Source organism: Euphorbia lathyris, chromosome 10, assembly GCF_963576675.1.
Source record: "Euphorbia lathyris chromosome 10, ddEupLath1.1, whole genome shotgun sequence".
NCBI lineage: Eukaryota > Viridiplantae > Streptophyta > Magnoliopsida > Malpighiales > Euphorbiaceae > Euphorbia > Euphorbia lathyris.
In genome coordinates this window covers 4,914,086-4,932,883 of record NC_088919.1, presented here as the reverse complement: position 1 = coordinate 4,932,883, position 18,798 = coordinate 4,914,086, and the positions used below count along the sequence as shown (strand labels likewise).

General features: G+C 32.2%; 1 protein-coding gene across 1 annotated transcript; it reads left to right on the top strand.

The window, feature by feature from the left end:
- Positions 1-256: 256 nt before the first annotated feature.
- LOC136209902 (NEP1-interacting protein 1-like) lies at positions 257-3,350 on the top strand. Its single transcript, XM_066001530.1, has 5 exons — positions 257-679; positions 1,249-1,427; positions 2,653-2,736; positions 2,814-2,981; positions 3,070-3,350. The coding sequence occupies exons 1-5, from the start codon at positions 526-528 to the stop codon at positions 3,190-3,192; spliced, it is 708 nt and encodes a 235-aa protein (XP_065857602.1). The 5' UTR covers positions 257-525; the 3' UTR covers positions 3,193-3,350.
- The last annotated feature ends 15,448 nt before the right edge of the window (positions 3,351-18,798 follow it).

The window sequence follows — 18,798 nt, the reverse complement described above, 5'->3', positions numbered from 1 at the left end:
TTAACTACATTTACGCAAATTGAGGAAGTTATTGAGATATTTTAAAAGTTTAGGGACTAATGGAACTCTTTAGACAAATTCTATGAGCAAATGATGTATTAAGCCAAATTAAAACCACCCATTGTAAGAAAATAAGAAAGTTGTAATCTTTTTCCTTGTTTCTTTAAAACCATAGATTTTTTCTTGGTTTCACAATTGAGGAAAAGTTCATTTTTTTTAAATTTGAAGAGAGAGAGAGAGAGAGTTGGTGTTTCAAAGAAAACAGGTAGATAGAGAAAGTTGTCTTAAAGAAAAATATAAGAAGCTTTAAATGCGAGTAGGTTGATGGGTTCTTTTATAATTTCAACTCTCTCTCTCTTAAGGACTAAGCATACAAAATAAACCCATAACCTATCAATTTCCCCTCTTTTCACATCTATTATATAAACTCCTCACTTTTGAACCAATTTCTTTGGATCATCAACAACCCCTTTTAACACAATCTGATTCCTGTTTCTAATTTCTGATTTCTGAACCCTAAAAGTTATGGAATTTTATCCATACCTTTCTCGTTTTGCAATCTCTTCATTGCCTTTTTTTGGGGATTTTGTTGATAAGGTTAAAGAAGCTTGCAATTTTGCTGTTTCTGCTATCATTGGCAACATTTTCTCTGCGATCTTTACCTTCTTCTTTGCCTTAGGTTTGTGTTTTTTTTTATCTGCATTTGGGTATTCATTGTATGATAGATTTGTGCATTTCTTGATTGAAAATTGGGGGTTTTTAATTATCTATGGATCTGTTCTGAAATTGGGGGTTTGAGATTTGTGCATTTTGTTTGATTATTGATCAATTATTTGTGTACAATGATATAATTTGTTTTCTAGGGCTGGAAAAAACAAAAGGGGGTTTCCAAATTTTTGGGATCATTGTCTTTTTATCCATAGGAAAGATAATAATATTAAAAAACTGATCTTGTTGGGGTTTCTTGGGATTAAAGATGTGTTTTTTATTTGCTTTCTTATGAAAAATGAGAAGGGTATCATAGAACCGATGAACTAAAAGCCCGAGCTAATAGTTAAGGCCGGATCATATATTTTATATTTATTTCTGACACACCCTACACGCAAATGCCCATTGGACTTGCGGCGTGCACAACACAGGTCCATCCCACCGTGTGTTTTTAATTCCACAAATTAGTTGCCAGGACTCGAACCCTCGAACCGTTTGGAACTACATTTATTAATTAGTGTGGGCATTATTGGTTTGCAGTGGGGACCTTGTTAGGAGCCATGACTGGAGCTTTGATAGGCCAAGAAACAGAGAGTGGGTTTGTTAGAGGTGCTGCTGTTGGTGCCATTTCTGGAGCTGTTTTCTCAATTGAAGTCTTTGAATCTTCTCTTCTTCTTTGGCAATCTGATGAATCTGGAATTGGCTGTCTTCTCTACTTGGTAAGCTTTTTTAATTTCTTCTTATTTGTCCACATTATCTGATTGGTTCGCTAGGGTTTGGAGTATCTCGTTAGCCTCGCGAATTTAGCTTAAAATGTCTCGGTAGCCGCCTGAGTCCACGTGGCAGAACAGGGAAATATTTGAGTAAGTTAAAATGTGTATCTTTTCAGGGGGTAATAGATCATTGTTAGGACTTGAGAGGGAAAATCAGGTCACTATTAGGGGAAACAAGTCATTGTAAGCAAGTTCGGGAGGCTAATGAGTCATCTTCAAAGTTCAGGGGGCTGATCGGAAGGTCTACCACCGACCCTGATGTATTAAGCCTTTCTTTTATCTGGTTTTCACCATTTAGTTCAATTTGTATTTGGAGGGCGAGTCTTGGCGCAACGGTAAACGTTGTTGTCGTGTGACCTGGGTTTGAGTCTTAGGAGCGGTCTCTTGTCAAAAAAAATTGGCAGGGGAAGGCTTGCCCCCAATACACCCTTGTGCAGGACCCCTCCCTGGACCCTTGCTTAGCAGGGACGCGTAATGCACCGGGCTGCCCTTTAGTTCAATTTGTATTTGAGCAGCCTGAAAGCACCCTTAGAGGTTGAGTAAAGCTCTCCCAACAATTATTTTCGGCTATGTTGCACGGACACAGAAATGGACACTGGAAACGTTATTTCTTAAACATAACCTTCATGAACAGCCTTCAAACAAAAACAGACACGGATATGAAGAAGAAACACATAAATGCTACTAAAGAGAAGTGTCCGTGCAACATTTCAAACAAAAGCAGACACGGAAAAGAAACAGACACGGATACGGATTCGAACAAGAAACACATAAACGCTACTAAAGAGAAGTGTCCGTGCAACATTTTGAACAAAAACAGACACGGAAAAGAAACGGACACACAGACACGGATATGAATATGAACAAGAAACAGATAAACGTACTAAGGAGAAGTGTCCGTGCAACATACGTTTTCACCGTTCACAAAACTCAAACAGGACCTTTAACCTATGGTTAAAGGGCGGCTCGGTGCACTACGCATCCCCACTAAACGAGGGTCCGGGGAGGGGTCCCATCACAAGGGTATATTGGGGGCAAGCTTTCCCCTGCCATAAGAGGCCGCTCCTAAGACTCGAACCTGTGAAAAAACTAATGCATCTATGTCTTGTATTGCTATCTAAGTTTATGAATTTGATATTTATGTTGATCTGATGTTCAATCATTGCTGCAGATTGATGTCATTGCAAGCCTTCTCAGCGGCAGACTCGTTCGGGAGCGAATTGGTCCGGCTATGTTAAGTGCAGTACAAAGCCAGGTAATTTACTGAACAAACAACCAAACTTGTGTTCAATTTGAAACGATCCTTACAATTTCAATGTACCGAACAATCAGATGGGCGCTGTCGAAACAAGCTTCGAAGAAGTTCAAAACATCTTCGACACGGGAAGTGCCAAAGGATTAACAGGAGACACAGTTGAAAAGATACCTAAAATCAAAATCACTAGCAATAACAACATAGATGCATCAGGGGAGAAAGTTGGTTGTTCCGTCTGCCTTCAGGTTCGTTTCATTTCATTCCTTCGTTTCATCATCCAAACCCGAAATAAGATCGTTCGTATAATTGACATTTCGTGGTACCGTAATGCAGGATTTTCAAACAGGTGAAATAGTGAGAAGCTTGCCACATTGTCATCACATGTTTCATCTACCTTGCATAGATAAATGGCTTCTAAGGCATGCTTCTTGCCCACTTTGCAGAAGAGATCTGTGATATATGATATATGATGAGATATGAGATATGATTCCTTTTTTTCTTTGATTCCTTGTTTCTTTTTTCCACTGTAAATTACAAGATGAGATATGTATGTTTTCCTGTTTATATCGATCATCATCGACGGACCGGCATTACCTGCAATTTGAGAGCTTCAATCTGTTTTGTTGATTCAGATAAGTAGATAAGTAGTTTGGGGGTATGCCAGTGCCACAATCTTTATACTTTAGATTAGTTCTATGTATAAAAATTTAATTTTTTTTTTTTTTTTAAAATTTAATTTTTTTGGTATAGATTTATTTTCTGGTGTTTGGATTTTGGCTCTTTCATTATTTTTGGATGGTTGGATAATTTAATTTAATGAGGATACTAATAATATCATTCAGAAGGGTTGTGTAATTCTTTAATATATAAATGAAGGAAGACAATCTTATTTCAAATAATTTAACAATTAATATTTCAATTGTTAATGTTTGATTAAATAAAGGGTTAATTGTAAAAGAAACGCTTATTGTTACACTATTTTGCAGGTAGAGTATAGGTATTTTTTTTTGGGTAAATTACATACGTGGTGGACAATTTTGTTCTGTTTCACATTTTAGTGTAGAACTTTCATTTTTGCACATAAAAGTGTACAACTTGCTAACGTGGTTAACATGAAATCAACGCACCACATTAGTAATTTGACTTCCATAAAAGTCAAAATTGTTGACGTGACATGTTGACTTTGCATTGACCGGTCAACTTTTGACTTTTATGGAGGTCAAATTGCTAATGTGGCGTATTGACTGGTCAACTTTTGATTTTTATGGATATCAAATTGCTAACATGACGCGTTGACTTCGCGTTGACCGGCCACAGTTACTTGTTGTACACTTTAGTGGGAGGTTACCAAAATGTTGTACACTTTTGTGTGCAGAATTGAATGTTGTACATCAAAATGTAAAATAGGACAAAAGTTGTACACCACGTATGTTATGTAATTTACCCGTATTTTGGAATTTCATGAGCAGTACTTCATCTGCAAAATAGTGTAACGAGAACTGTGTTTGTCGACATTTGTAAATTGATGACTTTTTTTTATTGATATTGGTAACTTTGGTTGTTAACCACTTCAAAATGAAAATTTTCAAAAATTAAAGTTGTTTAGTATCACATTTACTAGGGAACCACATCTTTTATTTTTTCAAATAATTATTTTTTTGTGTTTTCTTTCTCTAGATATTAATTTTTTCTCTTTTCATTAAGAATATTAAAATGACCTCAAAATTAAAAAGTTAAAGAATAAAATTGTTTAAAATATTATAAATTTTTTTATTTTTTTATTTTAAAGTCGTTGAAGGTCAAAATTGACAATGTGAATCTATAAAAGTCGTTGAAATCTAAAATTGACAATCATCATTTTGACTAAATAAACCATAATCATCCATCAGCAAAACAATGAAACAATATAACCACATGAGTTTTTTTTAGAATTAACCCTTAAATTTATTTACGGGTAAATTTCAAATAAAATCCGTGTGGTTTCATTAATTTTCAGATAAAGGACTGTAATTTATTTTTTTTCAAAGTAAGGACTGAAATTTTCAACTTTAGCAAAATAAAGACTTTTTCGATTGATACTATTAAAATCACCATTGTCGACTTCAAAAATGACATTTTAAAAACTACTAATATTCTAAGCAGCTTTAATTCTTCAACTTTTTTATTTTGAGATTATTTAGATGATGTTTGGTAAAGAGAGAGAAAGTTAATGTTTAGAGAGAGAAAGTTCTAAAAAATATGATTTTCGAAAATAAAAAATGTAGTTCCGTAGCAAAAATGACATTGAACAACTTTAATTCTTGAAAATTTTCATTTTCAGGTCGTTAAAGATGGTTTTAATAGCATTAATCCAAAATGTCATTGTTTTCTTAAAAGTGCGAAACCTCAATTCTTGTTTTAACAAAAAAAAGTAAACCACAGTTCTTTTTCTCAAAATTAGTGAAATCACAGGTGTTTTATTTGAAATTTATCCTAAATTTAATTATGGTTTCTATAAATGGAGTGAATCATTTCACTTCTGTTCATGCTAATTAAATTTGATTCTCATAATATTGAATATAATAGCAATTAAAATAAAACTCCAACCTCTCTATAATAAATAAATGAATGGCTTCTCAAAACACTTTCTTTCATATTATTTTAATTATACTTTATGAAATTATGTATAACTAGTGGAAATTTAATTAATAAATGAAAAGTGTGTAAATTTAAAGATCTTTACGGAAGATATTTGTAGAGACATTGAATATGGTAGATATTAAAAGGACCATTTTTGGATTTAGTAGATATTATTGTTATAACCTATGATCACTTCATTATCATTAATATACCATTAACCAATAAAAAACCTTTTTGATTGGAAAAAGAAAAAAAACTGGATAATAAAATCAATTTAATTCAGTACCATTTTTTTGTATTAATTTGAGAGAGCAAATAGAATACAAAATTATCGTAAAGATGATTATATATATATATATATATATATATATATATAAATTACACATCGGCATGTTGATGCGACAAAATGTAGTGTTTGAACTTTTATTTTAGGGTACAATAAATATAAATTTTAATACTTTTAAGGGTTAATTTTAAATAAATAGTTTCATATTTTTTTCCAGATCGGTATATGTGGTTGATAAAATTTTCATTTTTCCAAATTTAGTTGATAACAACCTCAAAATGAAAATTTTCAAGAATTAAAGTTGTTTAGTATCATATTTACTATGAGATCATATTTTTTATTTTTTAAAATCATTATTAAATGAGAATTTTCAAGAATTAAAGTTGTTTAGTATCATATTTACTATGAGATCATATCTTTTATTTTTTTAAATCATTATTTTTGGAGTTTTTCTCTCTAAACATTAACTTTCTCTCTCTCATAAAAAACAATACCTAATGAAGAACTAAAGTTGCTTAAAATATCATTTATTTTTTGAAAATTTTCATTTTGAGGTCGTTATCGGTCAAATTTAGAAAAATAAAAACCAACCGTAAGCACCGATCTATAAAAAAAATGTGAAACTATAAGGTTTTATTTAAAATTAACCCTACTTTTAATAATATAAAGTGATTTTCATTTTTTTTGGGTTCGTTTATTATTCATGGTTTTTATATTTATGCATCTATTAAATATATTATCTAATAAATTTAATTTTTTCAATTTCATTTTTAATTCTAAAATTTTAACCAAACACGTAATTGGATTTTGGTTCCGAATTAAATTAAATAAAAGAAATAAATAGTCATTCTTATTTTGATTTCGTGACTTTTCGATTTCAACGTCTTCTATATTTATATAAGCAAAATCGACATAACTATTTGAGTATTTTGAATACCCATTCCACATATTATCTCTTTAGAGAGATGATAGAGTGTGATTGGATTGGATGGTTAATTTTGATCGCACTTTTCTTTTTGGACATATCTTTGCTCAGTCTTGATCATATGCACCTTAATGAGCATGTAGAATTTGTTCATTCACCGTTAGATCTAGACTTATTAGAATTCTAAAGTGGAGATTCAAACCATCTTGATGCTTAGATTTAATAAGCCTATCTCTAACAGTGAATGAGCAAATTCACTTGCTCATTAAGGTGCATGTGAAAATTCTTGTATCTTTGTTATATGTGTATTGTTTTCTAAGATAAATTCGTACAAAAATGATTTATGGCGCAAGTTGCGTCATAGTTAATTGACTAAAAAAGAGTGTCTTTATAATAAAAAAAAGGTATTGCTATATACCGCAAAAGTTATACTTTCCACCGCACTCTTTTGACATTTATGCCCTCCTCACAATTTCAAACCAATAACCAAAAACTCTCAAATCCTCCCTAGCTTTTGAAGCTTTTCATAAAACCCGACCTAAAATGACATACCGCCAAAGAAAGGAAGGGGCAAAGGCTTAATGAATCTTCTGATAAGTTTTTTTTTTTAAAAAAATATGTCCGAAATCACGGGTTCCGCCTTCGAAATCGGAGGCGGAACCCGTTTTTTTTTTCCTAAACGGAACTCCGACGCCGTTGCCACCACGGGCGGAACGGACGAACTGTTCGTTCCGCCCGTGGTGGCAACGGCGTCGGCCAGGTGGAAAGTATGGCGCACCCGTTCCACCGTAAGGTGGAACTGGGTTTCGCGCTCGTTCCACCGTATGGTGGAACTGGGTGGCGCATCCGTTTAGGCTTATTTCTTTAAATAAAAAATTCAAAATTTAAAAAACGAATTTTTAATTTAAATTTATATTGTAAGATTACTTCGTGTTTGAAATCATGGTCTTCGGGAATACTCGGATCCATTTTCGTCAAATTCGGGTTTTTAGGCTTGGGAGAGAAAGAGAGAAAAAAAAAAATGAGAAGGGCATAAATGTCAAAAGAGTGCGGTGGATGAAAAAAAATTTACGGTATATAGCAGCTCACTAAAAAAATTCATTAAATGTATGTTGTAATTTGCCAATTTCGACGAATTAAAGTACACCCTTCCAGTAAATTAGCGCTTAAGATGGAAATTTAAATTTCAATCTTTCTAGATGTTTTCTCTGTCATAATAACTGTATTTTTTAAGACTGCAACACATGCTTATTGGTTTTGTAAAATTCACTAATTCACACGAAATGTCATGTTTAATTCTTATTGACACTGGTTTAGTAGAATAAAACATGAAATATACCGGTTTAATTCCAATCGACCTAGGTGAGACAAGTATTTAGGAAATTTTTTCACCTCATATGAGAGTGCTTGAAATTGACAAGGGTTAGCATCATATCTGGACCGTGATTGCTTTTTTTCCCCGTTAACAGTTTTCCTCAATTCACTAAGAATATCGTTGAATATCATTTCACATGCATTATTAGACAGCATTTTGAAGATTCAATCACATTGTAGTTGATTTCGTAAATGATTGCATCTTCAAGATTGTTTTTCACAAAACTTTCATCGATTATACCAATAACAATATACTCAAAGTTCTTGTAAACACTCCCATGATAAACGAACCTAAACATTTCTCCTATATAATTGAGTTTATGTTGAATGGAATGCAATGCAATCTCACAAAAGATTCACACATCTTTAAGCAATTTCAACTCATGTGAAAGTGTTTGAAATTGATAAGGGTTAGCATCCTAATTGGATCGTGATTGTTTTTTTTCCTATTAACGATTGTCCTCATTCACTTGGAATGAGGTTGAATTGAATTTCACATGCATTATGAAACAATATTTCAATCACATTGTAGTTGATTTCCTGTGCATCTTTAGAATTGTTTTTCCCAAAACTTGATTTGGTCATACCAATACCAATAACATACTATCTTGTAAACACTTTTATCATAAACGAACTTGGATATTTCTCCACAATATAATTGATTTTATGTTGGATGAAATCAAATCTCGCACAAGATTCATATATCTCTATGCAATTCCAATTGATTTGAAAGTGCTTGAAATTGACAAGGTTCGGCATCTCGTTTGGATCGTGATTGCTTTTTTTCACTAACGATTATCCTCAATTCATTTGAAATAAGGTTTAATTGAATTTCACATGCATTATGGAACACCACCCCTTGAAGATTCAATCATATTGTTCTTCATTTCCTAGATGATTGCATCTATAGAATTGTTTTTCACAAAACGTACTCCGATCATACCAATAACAACAATATACTCAAATTTCTTGTAAACCCTCCCATGATAAATGAACTTCGATATTTCCCCAAAATAATTGAGTTTATGTTTGATGGAATGCGATCTCCCACAAGATTCACACATCTCCAGGAAATTACAAATCATGTAAAAGTGCTTGAAATTTACAAGGGTTATCATTCTATTTGGATCGTGATTGAATTTTATTCTGTTATCGATTTCCACCAATTCACTTGGAATGAGGTTGAATTTTATTTCACATGAATTATGAAATAACATCTTGAAGAGCGACCAGACTTCCTGATTACACCATGGTCTCCCAACAATCGGTTTCAAGACAGTGGTACGTAGACGACAATAACCTTGTTCTCCTTATTTTTATTCATTTCCTATTATTTGTTTCCAACCTTTTATACATGAGACACTTCTTCAATTCTAGGTACTAAGTTTAAGTTTCTCAACACCAATTTTGTATATGCTTATTATGTAATATTCACGTCCCATATCATGTAGATATTCTCCGTTTTGTCCCAAATCCAATATCTTGGATCTCACAGCTTTAAAACGCATCTGCATGTATTGGATTCTAATCTTACTAATAAGCTCCAGTTACTCACTCTTCATTTCTGATGTGGGATTCAGTTCATTCTTTCCCTATCACCATTCTTTAGGATCGCTCATTGCTCAGGCCTTCTACCTGCTTCGGACCGGATGGTTACACAATAAGTTTTTGTTTCTCCAAACTTGATAATGTAGTTTGGAAATGTTTAAATCTTTGAAAATATTGAATAAATAACATTAAATTGGGTGTACTATATGGTATAATTAATAATATCATGGCTAGTTGTTGGCATAATTTATTATTTAAACCACAATAGCATATGACACCATTCAGGTTTGTCAGAAATTTAATCCAAATCCCACTACATGATCAAACACTAGTCCTACAAAATTTCTTACCAATTTTCATTTATGAAGCCATACATATATATTTATATATACTGAATTTTGCATTAAATACGCATGTAATGTAAATAGACATTTGAATAGGATGTTTTCATCATTGTTGGGATAATGGATTTATATAAATTGATAAAAAAAAGTTTGTAAAACACTAAAAATATCTTCTGCTATTCCATAAAAATTCTCATAAATGCTTAATGCTGTGTTGAATCTTATAAATCCACTTGTAAATCTGCCTGCAATTTGGATAGAAACAAGTTTAAGATGGAGGAGGAAGCGGAGTCCGACTAACCTGCTCTGATACCTAAGTCAGATTTGAGAGAAAACTTTAAAATGAACATAACAGTAAATCAAAGTTGTAAGGTAAGTTTAATGAATGAAGTAGTGTACCTTGAATAGTGTCTTACACTATTTACATTGTGATCGGCCTGTAGAAAACGGTTATAAGTTTATGAGCGGAATGTGCTACATGTCACCTGTGGATAGGTGAACGTGTACCCATATATCAGAGCTCAATATATCTCAATAGCCCATTAGGCCCGTGATTTACGGGATTGAGCGTGATTGCTGTAATGGATAGATCCTTGACGGGATCTTCTGAGACTTCCTCATCTAAGACCTTCATATTGAGGAGCTTCACTGTGATGACTCCACGTGTTTTCTTTCTCGGATGATGGTCCGAGCTTCATAAATGTCAAGTAGACGAGTTTGTATTCGCGTAATATCACTTGGTAATTAAATTTTGTGGTTGTAACAACATGACAAAATACCATATTGATAATGCATGCTTTGGACTTTTATTGAGGCGCACGGTTCTAAAATGCTAAATATTTATTAAAAACACATCTTATTTTTATAATTCAATCACTTCCTCTCAATTTTAAAAGGTGACATTCGGTTTAGGGTTGCAAACGGGACAGAGTGGGGATTACAATCTTCGACCTATCAGGGAGTCCATGTCACTGTCTCCAAAACTTAAATGGGAATAATTTTGTCCCATCTCCACAGGGAATCCTCATTCGTGGGGAATCCCCAATTCCCAATTTCATTATGTGTTGTATATATATATATATATATATAACTTTTATTCTATTTTTTATACTTCAATAAGAAGAGAGAGCACCAAAAAGAAAGAAACTAGGGAAGAATAAGTTTGAGAGTTGACTCTAAGAAAAAAATTAACCTAACTCTAAAAAAACCATATATAGAAAATATATATAAAAAAATAAAAAATAAATGTTAAACCAAGAATTAATGGGGATATCTATTCCCGTCCCCGTTTGTGGTGGACAAAATAATCCACATCCTCATTCCTTTGGAGACCGAATTTGGAATTCTCTACCCTCGATGGAGAATCCCCGCCGCAGTTACAACTCTAATTCGGTTCATTTCTGTTGGATGACTATCCTTTAAATAAAACATGTCTCTTAACCAACTCAACCACCTAAATATATTGAAATTATACTACAAGAACATCAATATAAACTGAAATTAGGAGGCTATCAAATACCAAATCAATATTACTTAAGGATGGAGAGGACGGCTGAAAGAGCTGGAGCCCCCGAGCCCTAGGCTGACTCCACCTCTAACTGTGACCAATAAGAATTCATAAAGATAAGCAACAAAAGAGGGTGGAAATGAAAAGCATTGTGGAAAAGAAGCATCATGAAGTACAAGAAGCATGAATTAAATAGACAATACATGCAATTCAAATAGATTAAGATTGCCTTCTAATGAAAGAAAAAGTACACTCATTGATAATCTTACCAAATGCAAAGTACAATTTTGTTGGATGATTAGTATTTCCAACTACCAAACAATCAAATAACGTTTGTGGAGCCTTCAAATTCTAGAATATTAGATGGATCCGTAGTAACGATTTGGTCCAGAGTAGGTGGTGTTGGAATAGAATTTATGAGTAAGAAGCGATTCTAAGGGATGACGATAAGGGAAATAATGAATTGAATCTTAGGTTAGAAATAGAGAGAAAGTTATTTGAGTATATTAGTAAGATGCGTTTTAAGTAAATGTAGACACGTTTTTAAATAGTGGGTAGGAATGCAAACGGGGCGGGGTGGGGCGGGTAATGCATTTCCCATCCCCGTCCCTGACTAGTCGGGATTCCCCATCCCATCCCCGCGAGTTAGACAGGGACAGATTTGTCCACTATCCCCGTCACCGCGGGGATCCCCATCCTCATTTACAAACACTTTTTCTCTATTCCACATCACGGTCCACGCGGGGAATCACCATTTATATTTTTAAAAAATCATTATATATTTCTTTTCCTCTCCTTTCTAATTCTAGGTTTTGTTTAAAAGAATAACAGAGATACTATGCTTTTAGTTTAGTTTAGGTTAGAAAAAAATATTCATTTAGTCATTGGCTAATATTTTATTTATCTCATTTAATTTTTTATTTGAAAATAAGTTTATTTAATTTAAGTTAAATGTTATAAATTATAATATTTAAAGGATAATTTTAATTATAATAGGGAATAATTGGGGATCCGTCGAGGATTCCCCATCGGGGATTAACGGGGCGGGGATACCATTCCCTATCCCTGCCCCATCCCCGTCACAGGGGATAAAATTATCCTCATCCCCGTCCCATGAGGATTCTTATTGTTGATTCTTCGTCCCCATCGGAACGAGTCACCGACGGGGACGAAAAATCCCCCCCCACTTGCATCCCTAACAGTGGGACTCGATAAATTTGATTTTGGCTATCCACGTATGGGGTTAAACCCTTATTTTCCATTGAACCTGGTTGGAAATTTTTTCCCCAGAAGGGGCTATTTTCCAACCAGGGTTAAAACTTGTATTTTTTTTGAAATTTTTTTTTTAATTTTTATAAAACAACAACAACAACAACAAAGCCTTAGTCCCGAAATGATTCGAGGTCAGCTAACATGAACCATCATATAAAACCGTGAAATCAAGTCGTGTCAGCGACACAAATTCGCTCCCTCCACTCCGTCCTATCCACTACCATATTTTCCTCAATTCCCAGTAAACTCATATCGCTCTCGATCACCCTCCTCCAAGTTTGCTTAGGTCTTCCCCTACCCCTCACCACTACATCCCTTTGCCACTCTTCGGTTCTCCTAACCGGCGCATCAAACGCTCTACGTCTCACATGGCCAAACCACCACTACAACAAATATCTAATATTGTGACGAAAGTTCGTCTGATAAAATAATTTTTGTCACAATTAATGTACTTATTGTGACAAAAAAATAATTAGTAAAAAAATGTGACAATTCCAAACAAAATTATGACAAAATAATGTTTCGTCCAAATATTTATCACAATAAAGCACCAGTCAATGAATATTATGACAAAAAAAAATTGTCACATATTTTTGTCATAAATACATAAGGTTGTGACAAAAATTCATACGTAAAAATAATTTTTTATCACAATTAATATATTTATTGTGATCAAATAATAATTAGTAAGAAAAGGTAAAAAAACAAAATAAATCGTGAGCAAAAATATTTTGTCGAAATATTTATCACAAGAAAGTAGAACTTAATACGTATTATGATAAAAACAAATTACCACGTCGTTTTTGTCATAAATATATAAAGATGTAATGAAACATTCGTACGATAAAATAACTGTTCGCAATTAATGTACTTATTATGACAAAATTACAATTAGTAAAAAATGAAAAAACAAAACCAAATTATGACAGTAATATTTATCAAAATATTTTGTAACAATAAGTCATGGCCTAGTAAATATTATGATAGAAGTACTGGTCACACTTTTTGTTATATATATATATATATATATATATATATATATATATAATGTTGTAACATAAATTCAAATTAGAATTTGTCACGCTTGATATATTTGTTATGACAAAAAGATTTGATCACACTTTTGCTGTCACAAGTAATTATCACTAGATAATTAATGTGACTAGTATATTCTCATAATAAAAGTGTTATCACAATATGATTTATGTTTGATTTTGTAACAAAAGAAAAATTACCAAAATAAATAATAGATTGATATATGTTTTTTTATTTGGGGATTAAAATGTGTCAGAGATTAATATAAGATATACGATTAAGCCTTAAACATCTTGAGCTTTTAGTTCAAACGGTTCCATGACATGATATTAGAGTTGCTTGGACCAAACGGTCGAGGGTTCGAGTCCTGGTAACCTCATAAATTTGTAGAATTAAAAACACATGGCGGGTTGGGCCTGTGTTGTACACGCTGCAAGCCCAATGGGCATTTGCATGTGGGGGTGTGCCAGAGATTAATATAAGACGCTAATCATAACATAGCGGGGTGGGCCTCTGTTGTACACGCTGCAAGCCCAATGGGCATTTACGTATGGAGGTGTGTATGTAATATTTTTCTTACTACGTGATGTAGTCACAATAAATCATATTTCACGGTTATTTAAATTTTGTCATAATAGCTAGATTAATGACAAATTATAGTTGTAATAATAATTAAAAACTAATTATGAGGTAATATAATTTTGTCACTAAAAACTTATTAAGACGGGCTTATTGTGACTAGGATGGTGACAAAACACTTTGTAACAAGAAGTTTCTTATGATAAAAATATAACTTATTTTGACAAATTAAATTGTCGCAACAAGCTTGAATTCTTGTAGTGCACCTTAGTCGGTTTTCTCACATTTTATTCTCAATAGATGTTACCCCTACTTTTGTCCTAATTATTTCATACCGCACCCGGTCCTTTCTCGTATGACCACACATCCATCTCAACATACGCATCTCCGCCACCGACATCTTATGGATGTGGCAGTGTTTCACTGTCCAACACTCCGTACCATATAACAATGCTGGTCTAATTGCCGTCCGGTAGAATTTTCCCTTCAATCTATTAGGCATGCCGGGATCACAAAGGAAACCCGTAGCACTCTTCCACTTCGACCAACCAGCTTTAATCCTATGAGCAACATCTCCATCTACTTTTCCATCAGTTTGGATAATAGATCCTAAATACCGGAAGCAATCCAAGGCCTGAACAACTCTCCCATCTAGGGTGATTGTCCCTGCCTCCCTACTCCTATGGCCACTAAACTTACACTCCAAATATTCTGTCTTACTTCGACTCAACTTAAAGCCTCTAGATTCTAGAGTTTGTCTCCATAGTTCCAACTTTCTCTCCACTCCTTCTTTCGTCTAATCAACCAACCCAATATCATCTGCAAATAGCATGCACCATGGTATACCATCTTGAAGTGAACTTGTTAGTTCATCCATAACGATGGCAAAAATAAATGGGCTTAGTGCGGAACCTTGATGCACTCCAATCGTAATAGGAAACTCTTCAGTCTTCCCAACACTAGTACGTACACTCGTGCATACTCCCTCATACATGTCCTTTATGATGTCAATATATTTCCGCGAAATGCCTTTCCTTATCAAGGCCCACCAAAGTACTTCCATTGGTACCTTATTAATTTATCTTTTATAAAAATAAAATTATATACCATAATGATGTTGATTGGATTTTATTTTATAGAAGTTTGATTAAAATTTAAATTTGATTTTGTTAGAGTTAAATTTACACAATTTCATACGTTAAGGTTAAATCTGCATTTCGCTTGAAACGTTAAGGTTAAATATTTAGTGCATTACTAACAAAAAAAAAATATTTAGTACATTAATAACACAATAAAATATTTTAGACATTTTAAAAGAAATTGTGATTAATTTATATGTAACAGGTTTAGTTTTTTGAAAATGTCTAAAACATTTTGCTATATTATTAATATAATAGTTAAAAAAATATGGAACTGCTTCAATTTATCGACAAACTGGTTTAGAAGGTCTGATGTGGCTAAATAACAGTCAAACAAATCTCTTCAAATTTTCGGTAGCATATGGTTAAAATTGATCTTGATTGGAAACGTTAGTGTTGAATTTGCATAATTTCATATGTTAGGGCTAAATCTGCACTTCGCTTGAAACGTATAGGTTAAATATTTAGTGCATTAATAACAAAAAAAAATATTTGAGACAATTTTTTTAAAAAAATTGTGTTTAATTTATGTTTAGCAGGTTTAATTGTTATGAAACTATCTAAAATATTTTACTGTGTTATTAATATAATTACAAAAAAAAAATGTATGGAACTGCTTCAATTTATCGACAAACTGGTTTAGAAGGTCTGACGTGACTAAATAACAGTCAAACAAATTTTTTCAAATTTTTGGTAGCTCATAGTTAAAATTGATCTTGCTTGGAAACGTTTGTACAATTTCATACGTTATGCCTAAATCTGCACTTCGCTTGAAACGTATATGTTAAATATTTGTGCATTACTAATAAAAAAATAGAATATAAAAATGGTTTAGGACCTCTAAAATACTGGAGCCACCCCTACATACGGATAATGTCAATTTCATACTCTTATCCTGTAGGGTTTGAAAGGAAGGTAATTGAAAAAATAAACGAGTAATGTCAATTTTATAATTTTACCCGTTAAAATAATTGCACGGAATGAATAATTTAAAAAATAAACGGATAATATATACCAAGTACACAAAAAAATATAAAATTCAAAAAGTATAATAAATAATATAATATTAAATATATAATTTATATATTATAATTTTATATATATATATATATATTATTACCTCCTCCCTTTTTTAAAAGGGAGGAGAGTTGGCAGTGGCATCACAGAATTAAACCTCTATTTGGGGTTAAATTTGAAAATAATTTTAAAGTTGGATAGGGTTAGAAATTAATTCTTAAGAAGGGGCTGTTTTTTTAATCATGATTAGGTTAGGCACTTTTACGGTGTACTTTTAACCGTAACGGTTAGTTTTTGGTAAAGTGCTCCCATTACGGCCTTAATGGCTAGTGGACAGGAATCCCTGGAATTCCTGCCTACTAGTGGGAGAGTGGCTGTACGCCACTGTCCCAAACAAATATAAAAAAAAAAATTATATTTTTTATAAAAATAAAAATAAAATTTATAAAAAGAATTAATTTATTAATTTATAAAAATAAAAATAGAATTATATATATAAATTATACTGATGTTATTAAATTTGTATAATTTTCAAGCAAGATCAAATTTGACCACACACTATCGAAAATTTAAAAAGACTTGTTTAATTATTATTTAGCTACATCGAACCTTTTAAACCACTTTGTCGATAAACTGAAACAGTTTCATACATTTTTTTTAACTGTATTAATAACACAGTAAAATATTTTAGGCAGTTTCAAAAAAATAAACCTGCTATATATAAATTAATCATAAATTTTTTAAAATTGTCGAAAATATTTTATTGTGCTATTAATATACTAATTTTTTTTTGTTAGTAATACACTAAATATTTAACCGTAACGTTTCAAGCGAAGTGCAGATTTAGCCCTAATGTATGAAATTATGAAAATTTAGCACTAACGTTTCCAAGGAAGATCAATTTTAACCATACGTAACCGAAAATTTGAAAAAAATTTGTTTGACTGTTATTTAGCCACGTCAGACTTTCTAAACCAGTTTGTCGATAAATTGAATCAGTTACATTTTTTTCGTAACTATATTAATAATATAGTAAAATATTTTAGACAGTTTAAAAAAACTAAACCTGTTACGTATAAATTAATCACAATTTCTTTGAAAATGTCTAAAATATTTTACTCTATTATTAATATACTAATTTTTTTTTGTTAGTAATACACTAACGTAACGTTTTAAGTGAAGTACAGATTTAGCCCTAACGTATGAAATTGTACAAATTTAATCATAACATTTTCAAGCAAAATTAAATTTTATTTTTAATCAAATTTCATAAAATATAAATTCAATAACATTATTATAATAATAATTTTATTTTTATAAAATGATAAATTAATTTCTTTTTATAAAATAATACTTTTTTTAATATTTACTGGGGGCAATGGCTTACCTAAACTAACTATGGTTAGAAAAACAGCTCCTGCCTAAGAATTATTTTCTAACCCCATCTAACCTTGAAATTATTCTCAAAGTTAACCCCAAACAGAGGTTTAATCCGGCATCACATGCCACTGCCAACGATTGCAGGAATCCTTGAGAAGGGATTCATGCTTTTGCCTCATTACGGCGCCAGCAACGCCGTAATGAGGTAAAATAAAATACATTTTCCATCCATTACGGTGGATAAAGTGCTGTAATGGGATAATTTTTTCAACTAAAGTTAAAAACAGCCCCTTCTAAAGAAATAAATTTTAACTATATCCAAATTAAGAATTTTTTTTTTAAATTAACATCATTCAAGGGTTTAATCCCCACGTATGCGGTTGAACAATTGCTTGCAAGTTCATGAATTTGATAAATTTTAAGATAGCGATAATTTTATAATTTCGGCCAAATTTTGAGTTTTTGTATGTTTTTGGATCCAGTCCTTTTTGTGCCTTTTTGGCCAATTTCATTTGTTTAGGCTTCTGAAATTGCAATTTACTGTTTTGAGACTTTTAGGTGATTTTCCTTTTTTAGTTTTTTCCTATTTCATTTAGGAAACAGTTTTAGAGTTTTTATTTATCTATTTAAGGAACAGTTCGATGATATGGTATCAGAGATTCTTTGACCAAGCGATCAATGATTCAAATCCTTACAACTTCACTTATTGATTAAATCGCAGCACATAATAATATAAATCTGTGTTGTGCACGCTTTAAGTCTTATAAGCATTCATACGTGGAATATCTAAGAATTAGATCTTATTTTATGTCCTTTTGCAAAAGAAGTTTCATCAAGCTATGACTAGTCGATTCCGATGTTATAAGTCGCGGTTAGTGAGTTGTCTTATCACAAAGACGCATGCACCCTCTTTTGATTCCGATAATGCACATTCGAATTGTACAAAGGATACATTACAGAGGAGCAATAGAAGAGTTTTGAGTGATTCGCAAAATTTTCATTTTTCTAAATTTAATTGATAATAACTACTTCAAAAT

Coding starts and splice junctions, on each gene's coding strand:
- LOC136209902 (XM_066001530.1), top strand. CDS start 526: ATGGAATTTTATCCATACCTTTCTCGTTTTGCAATCTCTTCATTGCCT. Junction 680..1,248: donor TACCTTCTTCTTTGCCTTAG/GTTTGTGTTTTT, acceptor ATTGGTTTGCAG/TGGGGACCTTGTTAGGAGCC. Junction 2,737..2,813: donor TAAGTGCAGTACAAAGCCAG/GTAATTTACTGA, acceptor CCGAACAATCAG/ATGGGCGCTGTCGAAACAAG.